Below are 10,416 nucleotides of genomic sequence, written 5' to 3' on the forward strand. Positions count from 1 at the left end.
TTTAATAACAAAATATAAATGATGATCACTGTTCTGAATATTAACAACTAAAGAGAAGATACTCTTACAATCACAATCAATTCAAAATAACATGAACATGATATAATTAAAAACAACCAGCTCAAGACTCTAAATAAAATTCTAAAGGTCAACCTCAAGGAAAGTACAAAAATGGAAAGACTTATAGAAACTAGTTATGAATTCGCCTCTGTAATTATGGATAAATCTCCAATAATTAGCTTTTCTCAAAGCATGAAAGAAAGAATCATCACTATTTAGTTTAAACTGTTTTTCCGAAGGAAGTTATCATCTGATTTGACCCTAAAGTTGTAGCCTACAATCATTAACAGTTATAATATCCCTGTCATAAGAATGCATATACTCAGACTCAAATACAATCTTATTCAACAAACTATCATTGTTTCAAGAGAAAACCTTTTCATTTAATTTGATTTTGAGATCCACATGTAAATTTTATGGAGAAATTTAAATTGGGTACGGTTTAAGAAACTGCATTATTTGGTTTCGCTTACTCACACCTGTTATGATCATTTTATTTGGAAAGCAAATTTGCATTTCAGCTGCGTATGTTCATGTATGGTTATGAAAGAAAACCTTGATGCTGAGTAGATACGACCCTCTCTAGTCTTTACATGATCAAGCGGAACCTTCTTTCCGTACAAAATCCAACTAGGACAATGATCCTTGCATAAGCAGTGAACAACATTCGTGATTAGACATATACTACTGATATCATGTTAAAAACTAAGCCTAATTAACTTTTAAAGATCACTCGTTAGAAGAGAAATACTAAATCTTATAAAAATATTATTGTCATATCCCTAATCAATATATCTGAACATATAATAATAAAAGAATAATCACATTTGTCAAAATTCGACAAATATGATTTGATGTATACATATAGCTCCCATTATTCAGCAAGTACTTCCTTCTTTCAAAATAATTATCGCTTAAGGCTTACACAAAGGTTATATAATATATAAGAAACAAAGGTCCCATCTAATTAATCTTTGCTCCAAAGAGACATGCACGGCACAGCAGAAAATGACAAGCTCAAATGAGAAACTGCAAACCACAAACATTCTCAACTCTGAATTAAGGATCAAAAGTCGTCATCTTCACGATCCATTAACTTCCACGAACCATCTGGTTGTTGAACCATACCCTTATTCTTCTCAATCCTCCATGACACTGGAACAAGTAATTCATCTTTCAGAGCATCTAAACTCTTGTTCACAAGTGCAATATCACGATTAACCTCTAGTTTGAATCCTCCTTTGCTCCCTTGCGTTCCAGCTACTCCATGCAAATAAGCCTCCAAGTTATGCCAACTAGAAGGATTCCCAGGACTCTTCAAGAACATAGATTTTCGGGTATCAATTTTCAACTCTTCACCCACATCTGAATACCCAACAAGGGGATAGTTTGGAACAATATCTAACTCGTTTCGAATGCGTATTGTTGTCAGATCTTTGTAACCAGAAAAAACCTTCTGAAAATTGATGTCACCAACTCTTGGGCTGGCAAATACAATGGCGGTGACTGGAGAAGTCTTATTGAAAGATGGATCACTTGCCATGTTGTATCCATTTGCGACAATGTCTACCGCATTAAGGGTTGCTATTGCAGCTCCTAAACTGTGACCAGTTATAGTTATGCTTATTTCTTCATTCTTATATATCTCTACCAGCCTTCTCACCTCACTTAGGACCTGCACATTATGTTAATTAATTATCAACACTAAGATATAACAATGTTATAATAATGTCAACAATTTGAAGCTAAATTAATAATGTTATCATCATGACTTGACTTTTATTTCACTGGAGTTGGCATTGTTTAATCTTTCAGGGATCGGGAACATTCCTTTTTTTTTTAATTATTAAAAAATATATCTCTAAAATCTCCCTATTTTCTAAATAGCAAAATTCATCACTCTTTAAAAATAATTTAAAAAAATATGTTAACCACTTTCACAAATTAAAATTTTAAAAATTTTAAGAGCTCAACTCACAATAGCTTTATAAATCTTTCTTATTTCTTTTTCTTTATAAAGGTTGTTAAAATGAGTTGAGTTAGCCTATTCTTTTCTGCTAAAAGTATGCTTAAAAATAGATTGGTCTGCTTCACTATATTTAAAAAATAGACTAAATTTTGCTTAACCTATTTAAGAAGTGGGTTGACAAGCAAACAAGTCAGCTTGCAAAAACCAAAAATAAAAAAAATAAAAAAAAAGTTAGAGAACCAACTCACGTAAAATTTTAACAAAAAATAATAAAAAAATTTATATTAATAAAAAATAATAATATTTTTATATTAAAAATTTAATAATTAATTATTTTAAATTTTTAAAAATTTAAAATAGGCTCAAGAGGTTAACTTGCTTTAACCCGTCATTAGCTTATATTTTGACAAGTTAAAACAAGGTCAATAAGTGGAATTAAAATATTCAGCTCAACTCACTATTTTTAGTAGATTAAACTAGCTAATCCATTGAGTCAAGTCTAATTTACGATTCCTACTTATGCTAATAAAGTTGATCCCTTCCACCAGCCTAAGTATCTTTCTCACACTTCTATTTTCGTTCTCTTTTTTTTTTCCTTTCTATTAATATCAAAACTTTCTATTACTTTGATTATTTCTTTTTCTGTTTATTGGTATTTTTTTATTTGAATGTAAAATGTTTAGTTAACACAACATAAAAATTTAAGTTTCAACTAAATAAATAATTAATTTTGATTTATAAAAAAAAACTCGTTAAAAAGAAAAATTTAAATTTTAGATATACAAATTTCAGTTTAAACATAAAAATAAATCAATTTTAATTTATAAAAAAAGATTTCAAATTTTAAATTTGTAGTTGTAATTTAGAGAATAATTATAAAAATTGCAATGACACTTGAATAACGATTATAAACCGATTTCTAAGTGCATCAACTTTTAGAATAATTTCAACAACTTTATAAAAAAAAATACAAAAATACTATCTAATATATATTTTTTAAGTTGTCGTCGGTCTATCGTTTTAGCTATTAATTTTTTCGCTAATAATATGTTATTTTTTTAATCAAAAGAACAGTAAAGAAAACATATAAAAAGGATGGGTAAGATGATTTCACATTTACGAAAAGGGTGACAAGGTTATATTACTTCCTATTATTTACAATATCAAGTACTTGAAATAACTAAACTTGACGAGCATGTCCATGTGCAAATTATGACACAAGTAGCTTCTTTTTATCAAGTGAAATCACATAATTTCCTCAAGAATCAACCACGAATTTCCCTGAGAAAAAATTAGAAATGATTACAAGTATATATATATTTACCTGGTTTCGGGCACTAGTCTTGTTGAAGGGAGAACGTGGGTCTTCGGAGGTGTAAATGGAGTACCATCCCTGGTGCACTTTAGGACCAGTGTTGTTACCAAACACTTTGGGAGCAGAAACCATAATGAACTGAAGATCATTAACCCACTCCAAGGTCTGCACAGTGCCTCTCCATGCAATCACAATGTCCCTTCTCCCTAACACAGATTTCCCTTCATCAGTGGCCACAGCAACATACCCTATCCAATTTGATTCCCTACTCCAAGCCTCCCTAGAAAGCGACTTTATAATAAACGCTTCAGGGACATCGATTTCTGATGTTGCATACAGGAACTTGGTCACAGAATACTTAAAAGGGTTGCCATTTTCCAAACCAACTTTGGAGAAGAAATCCCTCTTGGCATACGTGCTACTTCCAGCATACTTGGATGCTTTTTCGGTGTTGAAAGCATCATATGCAGCTTGAGCCATTTCCCCATAATGTATCAAGTACTTGCGCAGGTCGATGTCAAGAGGGTCTAATAGACCCTTCCAATGATTTTCGCCGCTGAGTTGTCGCCATTTTTTCGCTATCTTGTTATCCATCTTCTTTTTCATACCGACCCACCTTATGATCAACGCTGTTATTGCCTGTTTTATAGACGGAGCCAGAGAGCACTTCACCTCCATATAAATGATGATGTGACTTTGTAAGGATGTAAACTTGTATAAAATATGTTAATTAATGTACTATTATAAAGTATATAAAGGATATATAGATATGTTTACATGGAATATATTCCTGACTCCTTGTATTTTTTTTTTCTAACTGTTAAAATTAAAATTAATAAAGATTCGATCTCTGATCTTTTTAGCTATTGATATTTATTTAAGGAAGTATAGAATGAGATTAAAAAATAAGGAGACAAATTTTGAATCCTATTCAATATTGTCCATCCAGCTGGCGTACGTTTAATTAGCCCTGATCATGTTGTATAAAGAATTTAAGGGTTTTTCAATGAGTATTTGTAAATTAATCACTCGTGAAATCTTTTAAATAAACGTAACAAATGATAATTTTGTGATTATTATAAACGAATTTAATAAAATTTTATATATAATTTGTAATAATTTATTATTAAATAAGAGTATTTTAAAAAAAATTAATAAAAATAATTTTAAAAATAATTTTCTTATTTACCATGCTTAGTATTTTGTTTTACATTATGTATTTATTTATTTTATTTAATATTAAATCTTTGAATTTTTTTAATGATTTTTTAATATAATAGAATATATATTTTTAAAATTTACTAAATTTAAAAATAATTATATAATATATTTTAAATTATTTATTTTTTAAAATTTAATGTGAAGAGGAAAATTTCTAGTTAGTATATGTATACATACCTACCTATATTATAAAGTCAAATTATATTTCTTCTCCCCGTAAACTATGGCATATATAGTGTCCAAGAAATAGTATTCTTTTAAGCAACAGCGTATCGTCTTATCCAAACGCTTAATCATTAATTGAATACTGAAGGGTTGCAAAGCATTCTAAAATTGGCGGTGGCTTTACCACCCAAGCAAATAAAAGAAAAATTAATGAAGAATAAAGTAGCAGCAGTCAGTATTGAGAATAACTGAATAACACTAAAAAAATGTAAATTTTAATTAATTTTCGCAATTTCAAGGCCACAAGCAAAGGTTCTACCCCGTTCAAGATCTAAGTACGTGGAGGAATGGGTGTGAAGTCATGTTAGGTACTTCATATCTCCTTGCCTTACAAGCTTCGTCTGTTGCTGCAAGGTAGATAGCCTTTGGTCCCACAGAAAACTTTTGTGTTTACGAACAAACAATAATCTTTTTCAAGATTTGAATAAGTATCATGTCACAGTCTACACTCTTCAGGCGAAACACTCGAGTTTTTTTTTTTGGGTTACACTACTGTTGAGTGTTTGCAAATAATATTCGATTAAACATATGAAATTATAAGAAAATAATTAGGCTACCTTTTTATTTGTCTTTTATCTTTGTGTAATTAATTAATAATTCCAGTTTGTTTGAGTTACAACAATCTTCTCTCTTCTTGCGTCTTTAGAGTAATAATTAGTTCCATTCTGTAAGTATATAACCTAAACAAGCCACATAAAATCCCAAAAAAAAAAAAAAAAGGCAACAAAAGTGCATAAAAGTTAAAAAAAGAAAACGACAAAGCAACTACAATACATGCTTCTTTATCATAAACAATTAAATATTAACTCATACTATAAACCAAAAGATAAGAATCGTGTGTATGATACCGTATGAACAATTGAATATTAACTCATCTACTATTAGAAATATAAATTGACCCTGTCTTGTATGTGTCGTGTGTGGCATAATTAAGTTATATGAGTGTAGCATAATTAATCTTATGGTCCTGGCTGCACTTGGAAATTTTGTCCTCGGGTATATTATATTAGCCTTCTAAGTTACCAAACCCAGCACGCTGAGATAGTAGTATTGTTTTTGCGATGCTTGCAAGTCGAAGAAGAGAGGTATTTGTTACTCATTGGTTAGATGCTTTGCGTGACTTGTCAAAACAAATTAAGCTCAAAAAGGGGTAAAGTTAAGAAAAAGAAAAGGAGTAGTTCGCCCCTGGCGGGGATTTCATACCTGGAGGAGACGTTTGGAACCATCAACATGTTGTAACTCTCAACACAATTTCAAAGGAATATATTAGTAGATTATTTTAATAATTCATTTAATGCTCGAACCTTTCATATCATGTTTGTTAATTATAAAATATAAAGGTAGTAGATGTAATTGTAAATATAATTAAAAAAATTCTTTTTTATTTTTATATAAATAAAAAAATAATTACTAAAATAAAGGTTACATACTCTAATTTTTTTATATTCTTATAGTAATTAGAAAAGAAATTTTTTTCTCAACTATCAGAGAAAAACTAAAGGAAGAAAGAAAAGACAATAAATATTATAGTAAATCTAATATCATAGACAATGTTCAGATATGTTTGCAAAACTTATAAAAAAATCAATGTATTTGTGCATAATATATTATATTTGATACACCACAATAAAATGGTGTAAATGAAAGGAAAAATTACACTCTTATGAAAATTATTAAGAGTATGTTGAGTTACAGTTATGTTATTAAAGTTTTACTTGTATTTTTAGTGTTCTTTAATAGAAAAAGTAGACTTAGGAAATGTAAATAACATAGAAATCTCATTTTGGTTAAATATCACAAATTTATTAATTTTTGGTTAATTTACACTGATTTACATAGATATAGGTTGTAATTTTGATCATTTGAATAATTTTACAGAAATCTACATACTTATTCTATGGATTTTTGGCCTTGGAGAAAATTTGAAGTGAAAGTGATCACTTTCAGAAGTGATAGTGATCACTAAAGCAAGTTATATCCAAAGGGAAGACCGAAGTGACCAAAGTGGCCACTACAGAGAGGAAAGAAAATTCTAGAAGCTGGGCATAGCTACTATCACATGCGATAGTAGTTACTCCAGTCAGGACAACACTAATAATGGTTACTATCGTTTACGATAGTAACTACTATGAAGGTATCAACTTTTCTATATATAGATTTTTACCATTTAGGAGTTAGAAACTTTTTGCAGAGCCTTTTCTTTAAGATATTTTAGGGTTATAAGATACTTTTAGGAGAGCTTATGGTGGCCTTGGGTGACAGTCAAGGATCCAACCTAGGGTTTGAATTCTATTTCTTCTTCACTTTTTTTTTTCATCTTGATGTTATTTATTTCTCTTTACTTTTATTTTGTAACTGTGAGACCCATCTCTATGGAGGGCTAAATCTTTTGTAATCTCTAGTGAGTTTACTTAGATTCTTGAATTATTGGATTTTGAATGTTAATATAATTTCTTCTTTTTTTTTCATGAATATCTTCCTCCTAATCTCTTGAATTAAATTAATAGTTGAATGAGGGGAACATTGCTTAATTAACCCTAATTCATTTTAATGAGATTCTAAACTTGAATTGCTTAATTCTGGATTTATTTCTAAGGTTGCATAATCTTAGGATGAGAGATTGGAGTCCATTGAATTGCTTAATTCGTATGGAAACATAAGGTTGATTTTTGTTTGTTAAATTAACTTAATTTTAGGAGGAGAGGAAGAATATTAAATCTTGAGAGGAATAGAGATAGAGTCTACATGAATGAACTAAGGGTTACTACATTTTATTGATTGGACTTTATAATTTTGTTTCTTGCTCTTTGTATTGAACTTGAAATCACAAACCCCTCTTCTTTTTACTTGTTTTCTAAATACACTGCACACCAAATGTTTGATATTTGGTCACACAATCAATGATTCATGAGAGACAACTTAGGTTAGTACCCTAGTAGTATTACATTAATTTTTGTTTATATTTTGATGAGGATTAGCGACAAATCTTACAATCATCACTATTTTAAAGACCATTACATATATATATATATGCTTAATAAGATTTCTAGTAAGACAGTTTCAAAGACTTCTTATGAACTATGGATAGGAAACAAACCCAATGTAAGACATTTTCATATCTAGGATTGTCCAACAGAAGTAAGGGTGTACAATTTATATGAAAATAAGCTTGATATTTGAACCATTAGTTATTATTTCATTAGCTATCCTAAGAAATTAAAAGAGTACCATTTCTATTGTCCTAACCATAGTATGAGAATAGTTAAGTCTAGAAATGCTAAATTCATTAAGAATGGTTAGTTTAGTAGAAGTAATGAAACACGTAAGGTGAAAATTAAAGAGACATACATGAAAACTTTGTATCACAACCACATAACATACAAAAACAAATTAATGTTCCAAACCCACAAGAACAATGTATAGATAAAGAACCAACTGACAGTGTACAAGTTACAAATGAGCAAGGGATAGATAAATCACAAGAGATGACATTAAAGAGGCCTAAAAGGTAGAAAAGACCTGTTATTTCATATGATTATGTGATTTACTCACTTGAACATGAATGTGACTTGAGTATTTTTATAAGGATTTAGTCTCATTTATGTAAGTCATGGAATGTAACAATTCTGAAAAATGTTGAAATTTATGAAAGAAAAGTTAAGATCAATGGGTGACAACAAGGTGTGGGAATAGCCAAGTTTCCTGAAGGTTTAAAACGAGTTAGTTGTAAATAGGTCTTCAAGACCAAACAAGAATCAAAAGGTAACATTGAAGGTACAATGATAGACTTGTTGCTAAATGGTACACTAAAAAGGATGGTATCAACTATAAAGAGATCTTCTCTCCAATTTCAAATAAGGACTCTTTAAGAATTGTTATGTTTTTGGTGACTCATTATGACTTAGAGATTCACCAAATAGATGTAAAGACAGTCTTTCTAAATGATGACTTGGAAGAAAAAGTTTATATAGATCAATCAGATGATTTCTTGACCACAAGAAAAGAGACTTTGGTATGTAAGTTAAAAAAGTCAATATATGATTTGAAACAAACTTTCAGATAATGGTATCTTAAGTTCAATGATATCGTTACGTCATATGATTTTATAAAAAACTTTGTTGACCGGTGTACCTATATCAAGGCTTATAGAAGCAAGTTCATTATTTTAGTCCTATATGTTGATAATATTTTTCTCGCTACTAATGACGTTAACTTGTTGTATGATGTAAAAGAGTTTATCTTAGAGATGAAAGATATGAGTGAGGTGTTCTATGTGATTAAAATAAAAATATTTCGTAATAAATCACAATGATTGTTAGAATTATCTCAGAAATATTACATTAATAAAGTCCTATAGAGATTCGGAATGAAAAAAATATTCATCAAGAGTGGTGTTCATGGACAAATGTACTTGTCAAAAAGTAAAAACAAGGATTCAATTGTAGGATTAAAATAGCATAACCTTTGACAATTAACTAATCAAGAACCTAGAGTGTATAGTTTCATCTTTACAATTATTTATGTTTTCTTTTAGATTTTTAATTTTAGTTTCTCTATGATTGTCAATCACTCATATTAAATTTATTAATACTCAATAGTCATGCAAGGTTTATAGTCTTTTTCTTAAGTTATTACCCAATTGTCATGCAAGGTAAAGAGAAGATAAAGCATGGAGAAACTATGAGTTGTGGTAACGTTTTGGCAAGTGCACCAAATTGTTGAAGTAACAAAATAGATTTATCATCCATAGGGATTAATACTAAGTACCAAACTATAAGAATAACACTAGTTTTTACATGGTGAGAAATTAGTTGCAGCTTGAGGATCCACCTTGCCATTGGTATAAAACTCCCTCATTAAGGTTTGCAACCCTCAGCCTGTCAATCCATAAGGTTTGAATTGTGAGCTGAATAGGTTCATACTCTTTCTCTAGTAACATAAAAGCTTTGTCATCCACTATTTTTCTGAGCTACATGTTAGTGTTGTAATGGCGTTCATAGACTGGACTCTTGTATGGTCTAGCACCTCCAGTTTCTTCACTGTCAGAGTGAGATAGGTAAATGCAGGACCTCTTAGGCCTGTTAGCTACATACTTTTTCCTCATCTGCAATTCATAGTAAATATCAAGAAATTATAATATCAGTACAGAAATTTTAATAAAACCTGAAAACCACCACAATTTCAAATTCTGGATTACCGAAAACAGTGAGCATATTGAAAGGATTCATGTAAGATTACAATTATGAGGATAGTGAACCAATATAGAATGGAACTCAAACAATATCTAAATAATTGTGTCTTTATCCTCTTTACAAAATATCAAACACATATGAACCTAGAAAACTAAACTGCATAAAGTTGAATAAATTTGTTGTGTAGATTGCAGGCTCCAAACTAAAGACAAAATCAGAATTGAAAAAAATATCAGTGTTCTATAAGATGAGAATCTGAAAGAACAATGAAAACATATAACAGTGGACTCTCCTTGGTTAAATCATGCAAATTGTTTGACACTGTGTATCCACCTTTCAAGAACATAGAACACAATTTATCCACAGATAGAATAACAAGGCAAGCATTACCTTTTTAAAACTAAAAACAGAACCATATAGGGAATCATGTACTG

General features: G+C 29.8%; 1 protein-coding gene across 1 annotated transcript; it reads right to left on the bottom strand.

The window, feature by feature from the left end:
• Positions 1–935: 935 nt before the first annotated feature.
• On the bottom strand, positions 936–3,942 carry LOC113852767 (phospholipase A1-IIgamma-like). Its single transcript, XM_027483135.1, has 2 exons — positions 3,354–3,942; positions 936–1,735 (listed from the first exon to the last, which is right to left on the bottom strand). Exons 1-2 carry the CDS (start codon positions 3,936–3,938, stop codon positions 1,127–1,129), a joined length of 1,194 nt encoding a protein of 397 aa, XP_027338936.1. The 5' UTR covers positions 3,939–3,942; the 3' UTR covers positions 936–1,126.
• Between the last annotated feature and the right edge of the window lie 6,474 nt (positions 3,943–10,416).

Source organism: Abrus precatorius, unplaced genomic scaffold (assembly GCF_003935025.1).
Source record: "Abrus precatorius isolate BTA unplaced genomic scaffold, Abrus_2018 Scaffold10, whole genome shotgun sequence".
Lineage (NCBI taxonomy): Eukaryota > Viridiplantae > Streptophyta > Magnoliopsida > Fabales > Fabaceae > Abrus > Abrus precatorius.